This window comes from Liolophura sinensis, chromosome 1 (genome assembly GCF_032854445.1).
Source record: "Liolophura sinensis isolate JHLJ2023 chromosome 1, CUHK_Ljap_v2, whole genome shotgun sequence".
Classification (NCBI taxonomy): domain Eukaryota; kingdom Metazoa; phylum Mollusca; class Polyplacophora; order Chitonida; family Chitonidae; genus Liolophura; species Liolophura sinensis.
The window spans coordinates 35,369,272-35,384,079 of NC_088295.1; the positions used below are offsets into that span (position 1 = coordinate 35,369,272).

Sequence of the window (14,808 nt, forward strand, 5' to 3'; positions counted from 1 at the left end):
GAAACCTGGGAGGGCACACAAGACCACTACATCTCAACTGCTACATAATACACCAGAAAGTCAACTCTAAACAAACAGAAACCAAACACGGGAAACACTGGTGGAGAGCCAGCACAGCGAAATGAACTTAATTTTTTTCAGGGAACCGCTTATTTCTGTGAAACTAGAAGGTGAGCATAAGCACTGATTCAGTTCTCCTGTCCCAGACAGATACATGTCAACATTTCAACTTTGCTGTTTTTGGTTAATGTAAATTGTTTATCAAATGAGAAAAAGTTTCAGGTGGAAAAAGGCCTTGAGTAACCTTTGTGATTGGAATTTAGAAGGATGCCTTACTCCTCACCTGCAACAACATCCACAGATTTATTTGAAGGGCCGCAGTAGAGAACCTGGGGTCGTTTGTCTGATTCAGTGTTGACACATCTGTTACGATGAGCAAACAAATAAGCCAGTCTTGTGCCCATCATGGTCTTCCCTGTGCCAGGAGGGCCCTGGATTAAGCTGAAGGGTTGCCTTAGAGCTTGGGTGACTGCAGCCATCTGTACTTTGTTAGGGGGAGGTAATCCAGGTACAGGCATTGCCGTCAGTTTAGGGATGTCCGAGACAATCGCTACAAATGTAAAAAATTATTTGTATAAGCTTGATAAGAATCTCAGCCTGTAGTGAGCGGAATGAAACTGGGTGGATAAAAAAAGAGTATTTAAAACCAAATCTGAAGTGAATGACATAAACTTTCAATCTCGGCTCTTGTCCATGTTGTCAATAAAAGCACTATGGGAAGGTTGGGGAAAGATACTGTTCAACAATCAGATTAAACTTGATGTACAACACTTGAGGATGGCAAACCATTCATAGACACTGACTAAACAATCAGATCTTAAAGGTCCAATGCAGAATAAACACATATCCACAATGGACTTCTTGGTACTCTGCACTGCAATCCCTTATCAAAATTAAATCCAGTGCATTAATAGAAAGCTGATTATTTGGGGTCTTTCAGAAAACATGGCCTTATTTCATAAATATCAGAGCTACAAAGGCATTTTTAGTTCAAACCCATATTCAGTTTACCAGTGTTGGGATGATGCACGGTTAAAGACCCTACTCTATTTCCTAATTAATAACATCTACCTGAAATTAGCATAGTACGACAACAACACACATGCATGATTATGAGAACGAACTGCTCTAATCTGTTAGCTGACTTTTACATGCGTATATATCAATGTGACTATATGCAGAAAACGTTCGAAAATTTCATGAATCCTGCACCTTTTCATTTATAAAAGCCTTACTAATAAATTTGCACAATGAACTGTAATCTGAGCTACTTCGCTTATGAATAAAAGTGGAATAACTGGAGACAACGTGTACTTTTTGTATAATACAGAAACATGTACAATGAAAAAAGTTTCTGTCTTCGACAAACTGTCAAACAGCCTGGACAAAGCCAAATTTGTATATCACCTGGGGAAGCAGGAGTTCGACCAACAGCAATGTCTAGTGCAATTGGAGATTTCTTGTCAAATGTTTGAACAGCATCTTCCATTCTCCTGAAACCAAAGTGAACATGTAAATCAGCACCCGGATTTGAAAAAAAGTTACCTAAAACACTTCTCTGTATCATAATGGAAAAATTACTGTGCAGTGCACTAACAATGCAGAAAAACACTGACTCTTTTCAAAAATCCCAACTACATGAATTTATAGCAGATGCAAATCACTACCAAATTTAGTACCCTTGGTACAAAGCCCTGAGCAACATACATGAATTCTACATCAAGTTTTTGAAGTGTGAACTAAGTGTACCGAGTAAGGTCAACTTGACTTTATATACAATATACATAGATAACCCTCCAATTGCATCAGGCGAAGATTTGCCAAACAAAAAGGAGATAAGGTGCCAGCAAAGATTATGGCCAGGACAGTCCAAATTTTGGCAATTATACCAAATGACGAATAAGACATTCACATTACATGTACGTACATATTCACATTCTGCAGCCAGATATGTCAAAAAAATGCCGATGAGCCCTAAAGGTAAAACTAAATTATTCAGAGATTCATAAAAAACCAATATTACTTTATATTTTGTAAGAAGAGGATTTGGGCAACTTTAGCAAATGATCAATTTGATACTGACATTACACACATCTTCACAACCTCTGCAGTATGACACTACGAAAGTATGTTGTCTGAGTGGATAAAGAAACAGAAATACCTGACAGGTAGAAATCTTGGAATCCACTCCACTGTACAACGAGGGCTGGGAGTTCCAGCCTGGCTAAAAATGGTTGGAAAAGGGACTGCACTTTTATGTAGGTAACATTCAATGTAAACTCTGTCCTCTTTTTCCCTTGGCATTACGCTTGTAATCCAACAATGACATGTCCAGCTAACTGGCTGGCCACTATTCACCACAGCAGCCACATCCTTTTGGAGGTCTGTGTTTTCAGGCAGGGGAAGCTCAGGGTACCTGATGCACAGGTAATCAGCAGATGAGTTTGAATACTTGATCTGACGTTCTTTGCAAAAGCTGATTGGAAGAGAGAATTCCCCCTTCACTTCAGGCCCTTTGGAGCTCTGTGTTTTATGCCACTTGATGTCCACGTTGTGTACAAACAATGAATCTTGACTCTCCACAGAAGACACTGCTGACTCCAAGCTCAAGACTGGAAGCCATGCTTCCTTGTATGCCTGCTCATTATTGTAATTGAGTCTTGATGCTTGTTTGGCGCTTCCAGATGCAAAACAATATGCTGGGTCTCTGCGATGCTCCAAACAAACATCCAACCGTGGTGTGAGGCTGAGAAGTTGCAGTGTTGGGGACAGCATACCATGACACATGGTGGAGGCCACTTGAGCTTTCAACACAGCACTGTTATGAATATCAGTTGAGAAGCTTCTAAGATGTCTGATAATTGTTTCATTGTTCTCAACTTCTGATGTCACATCTGTCCTGAAATCTCCATCTTTCACCAGACATTTCACCGAGCCCTTCATGGAATCAAACACAGCTGGTAAACTGCCCTTTGTTGATAGATGCATGCCATCACTAATTTTACCAGACACGGGCTGTCGCGCTGCACAAAGCAATTGCTGCCAATTGTAGGCAGATACCTTTGACACAAACTTGTCAGGGTTCAACTTGATCGTAGGCTGAGGCAGAATCTTTATCTTCTCTATGTTGTTAGCAGGCAACTCATACACTCGATGCTGCCAAAATACCTTGACACTTTTCTGTTCTTCACTAAGAACAGGCATCTTGATGGGAGCCAAGAGGGCAAACTTCACCTGCCTCTGGGGTGGAGGAATTTCAGGGACAGATGGAATCTGCAACTTCACATTTTCTTCAGACACTTCTTCTACCAAAGGATAGACAACCAAAGGCCTATCTTTCAAAGCAGCTGCCAGCTGTAGCAAATAACAGGCTTTGTGATAGCGAGAGGCCAACACAGATGCATCAGTTGTCTTTCTGCACAGTCTCTCAACGTCTGCCGGACTGTAAGGACATGGTTTGCCATCGATCAGGGCACACACTAGCCTCTGAGCCACAAGGTCAACATACCTGCGGATAGGGCTGGTGAAATGCACGTAATAGGGCAAATTCAGCGAATAATGCCCCATTTCTTCCTTATCCAGACTTCCAGAGCAAACATAAACGGCCCTTTCCTGTATTTTATACAGCTGCAACTGAGCGATCATCTGACTAGGGTGGTTTTCAGCCTGAACAATGAGCTCTTGAACAGCTCTGTAGTTTCCCGAATCAGCTTCTCGACACATGGCCTCCCATGTGGATGTCAACAAAGAAACCTCCTGAGGGACCATTATCTTCTGGCTCATCATAAAGTTGAACACACACGTGCAGGCTCTTTTACATTGACATATGGAGTAGTCTTCAAGAAATGGTCTAGTTAGGGCCACAGTATTTGCGGCGGCAGCAGCATGAGTTTCTTTCCACTTCTCCAGAGCAGCCGGGTGAGGGAACTGTTGTTGCCGTAGCGGGGTACATTCTGGGAAATGTTTTATCAGTAATTCGCCCATCTGATGGTTGGTCATGATCATCAGTTCCTCTACCAACAGGTGAGCATTTGGAGACTCTCGGGATTCTATATCCATTTGATGAGAGAGGTAAGCATTACCAAGACGCTGATATCTCCATATCTGAGCAAGTTTACCCAAGGCTAGCAAGCGGCTCCTAATATCTTCATGCGGCGTCTCAGTGTCATGGAGAAGATTTTCTACATCTGTGTAGCTGAGGCACTTTGCTTTTATTATACAGCGTTCAGGATCAACACTTAGAATTTCCCCTTCACTGGAAACTGTGAAGAAGACAGAAACGGTCAAGCGGTCAGTGTCAGGGAGCAGACTGCAAACATTTGTGCTGAAATGTGGGTGCAACATGTGGATGGTTTCCGCTATCATTGGGTAGAAAGATACTCCTCTTCCTGCAGCTTCACGATCAAGGGCAGAGCCAGGAGGGACAAAATATGAAACATCAGCAATGTGGACACCTACAAGGTACCTGTCATCAGACAATCTTTCAAGACTGAGTGCATCATCAAGGTCCTTGGAGAACGGGGGATCGATGGTAATTACTATTTTGTCTCTGTAGTCCAGTCTGTTCTGTAAGACTTCATGAGGAAGTTGAACACTATTGGACTGTTGTTCTTGTACAAATTTCTCTGTCTCAGCAGAATATCTCTTGGGAATCTGGTACTCTCTATTCAGGATTTCCATTCCATTTTCAATGCTGTTGCCAGGCGGAATGACACCGACAACGATTCCAAGTGGCAAAGGACAGTTGGCATCCCACTTCAAGTATCTCACAACAAATAAATCCTTCTCAGGATCTTGGGGATTTATTTTCACAGAATTGTATGGGACTATACTCTTGTCTTTCATGAATCTGTACACTTGAACCTCGTCTTTCCTTGCTTTCTTCAGCTGTTTTTTCATGGAAAGATTATATATCCTTGGAACACCTCTGTTCAGTGGAATCATTACACCAGTATTCTTTGGTTCCACAGTGCAAACAAACACCCTGTATTCGGGATTCATGCTACGTTTCAGAATTCCCACAACCTCGCCGTGTACTGTTTCAGCAGAAGTGGATTCGTCACTGTTCACAACCTCTTTTGGCAACATTCTCACAACAACTTCATCCCCATGAAAGGCTCTTCCACACCTTTTTCGACAGCTGATTTCCACCTCACCTAATGCGCATTCCTTGCTGAGGATCTCTGCATACATTCGTCGACTGTCACAGTGAAGGATACAGTGCACATAATGACCAGGATCAGACTGGAGAAGAGTAACCAATTCTTGATGAGTTAGTTCATTGTAGATTTTTCTGCGTCCTTCATCCTCCACATCAGATATATCACTGTCCGAGTCAAATTCTTTCCCAGCATCATCAGCCGATAATAGCTTTCTCTTTCTCACTTCCTCCACCAGGGGAGGGTAAGAGATAACAGCATGGCCATGTTGCTCTCTGATTTCAATACACTGCATCTTCAGAGGCCCAGAAAAGTCTACACTTAGTCCTTCATCTCCTCCTTTGCCCTGTTTTTTACCTTTCTCATAAAGTTCTACAAGCTCAGACTTGACCTCTTGCTCAGCCAACTGCTGGATAATGTCATCAGGTTCCAGCATATAGTCCCAGTCCCAGTCATCCAAAAAGTTGTCAGTAGTCAGTTCTGGCAGGTTAGCAGGAGAGCTTTGATTTACAATGGAGGCAGCTCCAGGATTCCTTGTGTGCCCCTGAGATATTTCTGGTAAATCTTGAGACTCCTTATTTGCAGGAACAATTGCAGGAAAACGGCTGGAGGACCTATTCTTCTCAGCATTCTGTAGAAGCTTCTTCCCCATGTTGGATGTCAACATGCTCTGAACACCCTGCTTTATGGTCTGCATGGTGACTGTCTTAGGGTAAATACTTTTCATGTTTTGACACTCTTTTAGGAATGACCTCCAGATGGTCATGCACTGTCCTAACGCACAAAGGGACACAGGGTTGCCAACCACAGCGACCAAGCTTTGTGCTCTTGTCAGTGCTGTGTTCAAGAGTTTTGGATTTGACAAAAAGCCCAGGTTACATTCCACATCCTGTGTGTCTGCAAAGTGTTGGGTCCGCACAGTGGTCACAAAAACAGCCCGAAACTCGCGACCTGGAACCAGGACAAAATATCAATTTACATGACGGCGGAAATACCTTATAACAATTTGTAATCTTCACTCCTCAATATACAAACACTTCTGTGTTAAAGGGTTAAATGTGCACACCCAAGTTTCATGCTACTATTTCGAGTCCACTTCAGATATAGGAGATACCATTCCTTTCATGCACTTTGTAAACGAGGCTTAGGCCAGCAACATCTAATAAATTGCCATCTAATTCACATTGCTAATTCTGCTGAAGTCATGGTGCACCTGGTCTTAAGCAGTAACAGGTAAACCGAAAAATTCAGTGATGACACTTTTCTAAGATCAACAGAACTCTCACAATGGACAAAATAAGTACTGTCATGGATGAAATGTAACTATCATGTACACTAAATACCAAAATACCACCCAACCTGGCATATTCTGGGCCTTTTGACAAGTCACATCTCTTAACTCAGTTGACTTCCTTCTTAGGCCTCTCCTTATGTAGATGATCTGAAACAGATTTATTTACATGTATGCTTTTAGAGGTAACATTATTCCCCTGCCTGAATGGATAGAATTACAGTCAATATTTTACCAATAACTGAAAGTCTCCAACTTAACAACTGTGGTTTCTTAACCAAGCAGAATGTCTTCTTGCATTGTCAATACATCTTGCAAAACTGCATAACACGTCACCTTCAATAGCATATTATGTGATTCGTACCTGATCACTGTATGACGCTGTCACACAAATTAATCTAGCATCTCTTGGTCCCCACTCTTTCGGCCAATTGTTGTAAAGTTCGGCAACTCTCTCCACCACTTCTTCTACCTCTGCCATGTTGTAGTAAGACGTGCTATCGTGTTCCTGTGATTCTTGCCCCTGCACAGAGTAGAATGTAAGAGGGCTTACACCTCTAACTGACGGTATGTGGCTCTCTGAGGTCAAAGTCTCTGGACCCCCATAGAAAACTGAGGCAATGAACTGGAGAATTTCCTTCTTTGAGCGGTAGTTTTTGTTGAACAGAATGTGTGGAACATTTTTTTCAGAAATGTGGTTGATGGTCTCCCTGTAGAAATTGCACATTCTCTCTAACAAAGAGCGATCAAACTTCAGTTTCCGTGCCTCTTCACAGTACATAGTGGGACCAAGCTGCATGTGGTCCCCAGTTAACACCACACATGTGCTCGGGTCGGCCAGGCATAAAGGCTTTATAGCTTCACACTCCAAGACTTGGGCTGCCTCGTCCACAAAGATATGAGTAAAGACGCCCTGCATCTGCTTGTGGACCAGGTATAGGGACATATTCAGGGTGGCTACGCACACCTTGTAATTCATTACCTCTTGTCTGGATGGAATGAGGAAATGGTCTTTGGTCAATGAGAGAACACAGTACTGGAGTACGACAGGCTGCACCGTACTCACTCTCCTTTCTGGAGCATAGAGACGCAACATCTTTGCTCCTTTACTAGTTTTCTCCAGGAAAGGATTGAGATGTTTCTCAATGTACAAATCTGCAGAACTAGAGAACAAATACAGAAAGCCTTATCATAGGAATCACTTTGATATATTTAAACACAAAATTATCATCACAAACTTATGAACGATGAACTCTTCCCACGTATGACTTCAGGCCACATTGGCATTCACACTAAGTGTCTCTCAGACTACACAAATAGCTCAAATCAGACCAGGGGAATCTATACCTTCCATTTGAAAGCCAGAATTAAACTTACATCTCCTGTGCTAACAGTTAGGGGTTTCGTTAAGATCCCACTCTTATTAGTCTTCAAAAACTGTATAACTTTTAACAACAGTTCAAAAGAATAATGGTTAACAGAACTGAAGGCTTACTCACTTATTACCCTCTGTACATATCAGAATTCTTGCATCAGGTCTCTCTGACAACAACAACATTGCAGCCTGAGCTAAGGTCTCCGTTTTCCCTGTGCCAAATGGTCCATAAATGACCAGGGGTGAGACGGCACCCTTTGTCTTTGCAACAATGTGATGAACAGCCGAGATTTGGTTAGGATTCAACATGCAGGTTCTGAGGAAAAAAAATGGGTTCATCAAGTACATGGGTTTAATGATGGTTGAACAAACTGTCAAACTTCATAAAATAGCTAATAATCCAAAGTTTACAATGAGTCATTAATCCTTCACTAATCTAAGCAAACACAGTTGACCAGATATTAGATTTTTTTTCCCCAACTTTTCCACTGATCATTCAAAGGTTTACCTCACTTGAAAGTCCTGCTCAGCATCCAGCACACGTGGGAGCTGAGATATGTCAGGGAAGAGGAGATCCATATTCACTGCCATCTGATCCACAGCATAATGCATCTTACAGAAAACCAGTCTGTCCAATTGAAACTGGATCTCCACATCCAGTTTGTCCCCATGCTTCAGTTTAAGTGCTGAACAACACTCTGCTGGAAGGTGAAGATAGACATAGTTCTGTCCACGCCAGTAACCAGTCCCAGTGGAAACAATGGCCGCCTCATAGACACACTCCTGGCTGTCGTTTTGAGGAGCCAGAAGAACGTGGTTCACACTGGTCAGAATGAGCTCTCCTGCATCTGTATCTTCATTCACCTTCCCTTCGAGGGGGACATGAGCGTAGAGTTCTCCTGGGAGAGCACACAGAAACTCTCCCTCAGTTATGTTGTTTGACAGCTCAATGGTGGTGATCATGTTGTAACTGAAATTGCCCAGAGTCTCAATCACATTTTAAACCCAACTATAATACATCTTTTGCCCACCTGCCTAACCCTGCTGAATGTGTACAAACACTTATGTTTTTATGTACAAAAAAAAAAAACAACAACCATGCAGCACAAATACTGTCAAACCTTCTCTAAAATTACTTCAAATAGAAAACTAGTACAAAATAAAGTTTTGATTAACCTCTTATTTGTGTCACCGAAACAGAAATTTCAGGAATATCCAAAAATGAAGGTGATGTGCCCTAGAGGGAAACAAAAGACCTGTCTGGTGTCTTAGTTTGGGTCATTAAGTGGATAGTTCTACATGCCCTAGTCGAGGCCATTCTCTTTCAAGGCAGAATTACAACTGATTTAGCATATTTAGTTAAATGTATGTATGCATGTAAAGTTAAGACACTTTGTAGAAACATCCCCGTAACCATGTGATGATGTGGATTTGTCCACCTGTAATGCTGAAATTCTGAGAATTAAAAGGTAATTGTTGAAGAATTTTTGACTGTACGCAACTTTCTGTGCTTTCAGGTACATCATCGCCAGCCATTTGACAACCATATTCCCAGAAAAAGCATGCTCACCAACAGGAGTGGGCATAAAGAGACAGAATAAACAGGTCACTAATTGGAAACCCTTGACACACTACATTTAAAAAGCATTCATTTGCAAGTTGGAGGATTCCTATCGAATCCTTGCTGTATTGGGAATACGAAAATACTGCATCAGATACTAAAAATGGACGAATTCAGACTTGATCCTACTTTATTCCATGTACTATGGCGTCTTAGCATATTTTCGACTTCTTTGGCACACAATCATATTTTCTACATCTTTGTCGTACAAACACGCCAAAAATCTTACAAGTACGCAGGTCTGCACTTGTGTGTATAAACAAAGTAGTTTGGTCATCGTTCCATGGGTATGGGTCAAAATGCGTCTTTAATGAACATTGCCCAAACTTTGTTTTACAAAATCAACTGTGGTCAGGATTACACAAAGGAACTGTCTATAGGCCAGCAGTGTACATAGTACAACTGTGAAGTTAATGTCCTAGATAACCCAGACAAAAGACCTCATGTAGCCTGCCCGATCAGGCAGCCACTATTTCTTGACAGCCATTTTCTCCTTTACATATAAATTCAACTCATAGTGTTTGATGGATGTCATGCATTACCCTTTCACTCTTCTATTGTTGTTGTTCACTCAACAAGCATGCCTCTGCCACACAAGAGTTCCTCCAATGGGTGAGGAAGTTGTCTGGGTTCGTGACTCGGTTCCTTGTGGTACAGTAACCACGATGCATACATCCAGTACGTGAAGCCGGACACAGGAAAGTTTGTATCTTTAGCGTCAATCTGTTGCTAACGAGAAACTGCAATCCTGTGGTGTGCGCCATTTTCTAATGAACGTTGCTCCAAACATCCAAAGAAAGGTAAAGCTACTGTTTCTCTATCATCTGATCGCAATAAGCTGTATGACCATAATTTAATTAAATTAAACTGACGTCTCTTTTCAACAATTTCTGAAACTCAATTCATAATATAGGTATTCTGCGGAACAAAGTTGGCCGTTAAATCCACTCCAAAATTTCCAATTTCTGGTGTGCACTGAGAAGAGATGGGTCTATATCGATCACTCAATTTCAGATTAGTTATATGCAGAAAACGTGATAAAGCGTTTTTTCTTTTCAATATTGAGGTGTGCATGCACGTCGCATTGGGTGCATCCAAAATCCAGATTATATCTGACGCCACAGACAGAAAACATGGATAAGAAAGCAGATGTGCACATATCCTCAAGCCTAGAGGATCAATTTATATAATATATGTTATGCTTGTGCTTCATTGTGTCATCCATTCTGTGGAAGGCATTTTAGTTAGTAATATTTGGCTCTGTGGAACATGGGCAGTGGGCAGGTAGATTAAGGCTATTACCTGCCCTGATGGCAGGCCCTTTCCAGTGAGGGCAGGCTGACTTGAGGTGCAGGTTGCCCTGATGGCAGGCACTAAAGAAAAATTAAGTTACACCACTGCTTACATTAAATGCTGTCTTTTCAAACACATTGTGAAAATTTAGATCTCACCTACCTGGATATGATCTTGTGTCGAGCGAGTTCCTCCAGCTGTAAAAGCTTTGACATCCTGTGGGTGTAGTTATTTCGATTCAACGCCTGAGCCAACATGTCATGTGTTATAACACTCTCACTGGAATCAGGTTGTTTGTAGCGAGACAGAAGGTGTTTTTCAAAATCATCCAGAACCTTGGGCATCCGAACTATTTTGCGATTTTCACCAGTCCAACGATCAAATGTGCGTTCTTGCCTTAAATGTTTGATCTTTTCATGTATAAGCCTACTTCCTATCTCCACCTGAAGCTTTCGAACAACAACAACATCCAGGCCAAAGTCAAACACCACCCACTGATTGAATGATCCGAACATAGCTGCAGAGAACTGTACTTTCACAGAGTAATGCTTGTTTTCAGAAGACCCGGGTGAAACAAACATCTCCCCGTGAGCGAACTGACAACTGTCAGTGTTTTTCGCATCACCCAATTCAAAGTGCAGTCTGTCTTTGTTATATAATAACGCCACCTTCTCCAATTTTACATCTCCCTAACAACAAAAAGACACAGAAACATTAATTTTTGTTTATTGTTTCATTAATAAATGAAAATCACAAAGGAAATACATGCACCTGTATAAAACTGGACAGTCTCACCCAAGCCACACACAACCACATATAGTGTATCCACTAACTAAAGTCTGTCTGACATGAATTGTATAATTAAAATTTTACTAAGCCTAATGAAGTTGCTCAGATATTTTCCAACCACATGCATGGTGTAAAAATGTATTTGCATTGGCTATACTCAGGGCTCAGATTTCGCTGTATTTGGACTGTGCAAGTGCACACATGTACATGTACACCATCAAGACACAATTGGCTTGAGGCCATGAAGACAGATGATGTAACACAAAGGGGAGGTTTCTACCCAGATCCTCGGTACATTTTCTACTTCCATGTATCAATGAGCGGTTGGCAGAGCTTAAATGGGCCTTGAAGTGATCAGATATGAAATCTGTTCAAGCTCACGTGCCTCCCACAAACCATGCTCACATTATGGATGAAAATCTGTGTCTCATGGGAACATTTATTATGCTTGTGAGATACTTACATGTACCAAAGGGCAGTTGTTTACTGATCAACTCTGGTGTCCCCTACCCTTTAAACCCACCATTGTTATACAAGTGAAATTTCTGAGCATAAAAGCACCTACACATGTATCAAACTGTCAAGAATAACATCCACTGCTTTTCAATACTCACGGGACTGCAAATTACGTTTTGCAGTGTCGCTGACCCTTTTCCTCTCAACTACATGTAGCATGCTGAAGACCCAACTGGCATGCTGAAGACCCAACTAGCATGCTGAAGACCCAACTAGCATGCTGAAGACCCAACTAGCATGCTGAAGACTCAACTATTTTGTCAGGAACCATTAAGTGTATATCATATAATATGCGACTGATGTCTGACTATGTCTTTGTTATGCAGCTTATTTGTGGACAAATACATTGACAAAAAGGACAACATCCTTGAAATTCATTTTAAAAAGTTGAAATGTATTAAATGTCACTTACTGATGTCCTCATTTCAAATACCCAGACATAAGCAGATCCTTTACTCTCCAGGCACTTACCAATATCTTTATTTCAAATATCCAGACAGGAGCAGGTCCTTTACTCTCCAGGCACTTACCAATGTCTTCATTTCAAACACCCAGACAGGAGCAGATCCTTTACTCTCCAGGCACTTACCAATGTCTTCATTTCAAACACCCAGACATAAGCAGATCCTTTACTCTCCAGGTACTTACCAATGTCTTTATTTCAAACACCCAGACATAAGCAGATCCTTTACTCTCCAGGTACTTACCAATGTCTTCATTTCAAACACCCAGACATAAGCAGATCCTTTACTGTCCAGGCACTTACCAATATCTTTATTTCAAATATCCAGACAGGAGCAGATCCTTTACTCTCCAGGCACTTACCAATGTCTTCATTTCAAACACCCAGACATAAGCAGATCCTTTACTGTCCAGGCACTTACCAATATCTTTATTTCAAATATCCAGACAGGAGCAGATCCTTTACTCTCCAGGTACTTACCAATGTCTTTATTTCAAACACCCAGACATAAGCAGATCCTTTACTCTCCAGGTACTTACCAATGTCTTTATTTCAAACACCCAGACATAAGCAGATCCTTTACTCTCCAGGTACTTACCAATGTCTTCATTTCAAACACCCAGACATAAGCAGATCCTTTACTGTCCAGGCACTTACCAATATCTTTATTTCAAATATCCAGACAGGAGCAGATCCTTTACTCTCCAGGCACTTACCAATGTCTTCATTTCAAACACCCAGACATAAGCAGATCCTTTACTGTCCAGGCACTTACCAATATCTTTATTTCAAATATCCAGACAGGAGCAGATCCTTTACTCTCCAGGTACTTACCAATGTCTTTATTTCAAACACCCAGACATAAGCAGATCCTTTACTCTCCAGGTACTTACCAATGTCTTTATTTCAAACACCCAGACATAAGCAGATCCTTTACTCTCCAGGTACTTACCAATGTCTTTATTTCAAACACCCAGACATAAGCAGATCCTTTACTCTCCAGGTACTTACCAATGTCTTTATTTCAAACACCCAGACATAAGCAGATCCTTTACTCTCCAGGTACTTACCAATGTCTTCATTTCAAACACCCAGACATAAGCAGATCCTTTACTGTCCAGGCACTTATCAATGTCTTTATTTCAAACACCCAGACATAAGCAGATACTTTACTGTCCAGGCACTTATCAATGTCTTTATTTCAAACACCCAGACATAAGCAGATCCTTTACTCTCCAGGCACTTACCTATGTCTTCATTTCAAACACCCAGACATAAGCAGATCCTTTACTGTCCAGGTACTTACCAATGTCTTTATTTCAAACACCCAGACATAAGCAGATCCTTTACTCTCCAGGTACACACACCTGTCCCCTGTCATCTTAATATCCACATTCTCAAGTGACTCAACCATCTGAAAACAAGAACAGAGAGCTCATCAATATTAATAAGAAACATGAAGACTAACAATCTCCCTGGCAGAACTCTGAACATGGGAGAAGTGGGAAATCTTAGATTAAATCTCGAGTAAGATCACGCCTGGCATTGTAGAAGATGCCAAGTACTGATCAACATGGCGTTAGTATACTCTAACTCTTCAACTGGGTAGGATGTCACATCTGGCATCACTTTAATACATGGTGTAGTGTCAGCAATATAAATGTGATAGCACTGATTTGAAACGAGCTTGCTACAAAAGAACTGTAGTGAAATGATAATAATACTGAATGTTTAACCTAAAGAGAGCAAACAAATTTAAACTGGAGACATACGGGTAGTTCTCTCCATGTAGGAGTCCCACTGACAGTAATTTCACTTAAAGGTGGAGAAATCATAAAAATGACAAAGTTCAGATGAAAGAGTGCAAAAAGTGATCTTCAATATTTTTTTCCGATTTTTCCTTAAGGAGAAAACGACACTGGAAAATAATTTTTGTATGGTGGGTATTTGGAACCATCTTATAGTCTTTGCGTAATAATGTCATAAATGAGAATGTAACACAGGTTTAATAAATATTTTTGCACCATATTTCATATTTATAAATGTGGATCATATTTATATTTTTAATATCTTCATAAATATTGTCATAAGTTAGGTTAAATGCATACGTTTCGAGATAAACAACAAATTTACATTCAAATAAATTTATTCCACAAACATCACATTCTCATTTAGAACATTACGCAACAACGATAAATACCAAGAGTTGGTCCCAAATACCCACCATGCAAAAATATTTTC

The 14,808-nt window shown here is 41.0% G+C and overlaps 1 protein-coding gene across 1 annotated transcript in view; it reads right to left on the reverse strand.

The window, feature by feature from the left end:
- Positions 1–14,808, reverse strand: part of LOC135461416 (3'-5' exoribonuclease HELZ2-like) — a 44,866-nt gene that overhangs the window by 9,773 nt on the left and 20,285 nt on the right. The window contains exons 14-22 of the mRNA XM_064738506.1: positions 13,874–13,981; positions 10,962–11,488; positions 8,394–8,855; positions 8,010–8,201; positions 6,875–7,673; positions 6,579–6,660; positions 2,222–6,170; positions 1,468–1,553; positions 344–610 (exon numbers count right to left, since the gene is read on the reverse strand). Of these exons, the coding sequence (XP_064594576.1) occupies positions 344–610; positions 1,468–1,553; positions 2,222–6,170; positions 6,579–6,660; positions 6,875–7,673; positions 8,010–8,201; positions 8,394–8,855; positions 10,962–11,488; positions 13,874–13,981 (6,472 nt within the window). The remainder of the gene's footprint in view (positions 1–343; positions 611–1,467; positions 1,554–2,221; positions 6,171–6,578; positions 6,661–6,874; positions 7,674–8,009; positions 8,202–8,393; positions 8,856–10,961; positions 11,489–13,873; positions 13,982–14,808) is intronic.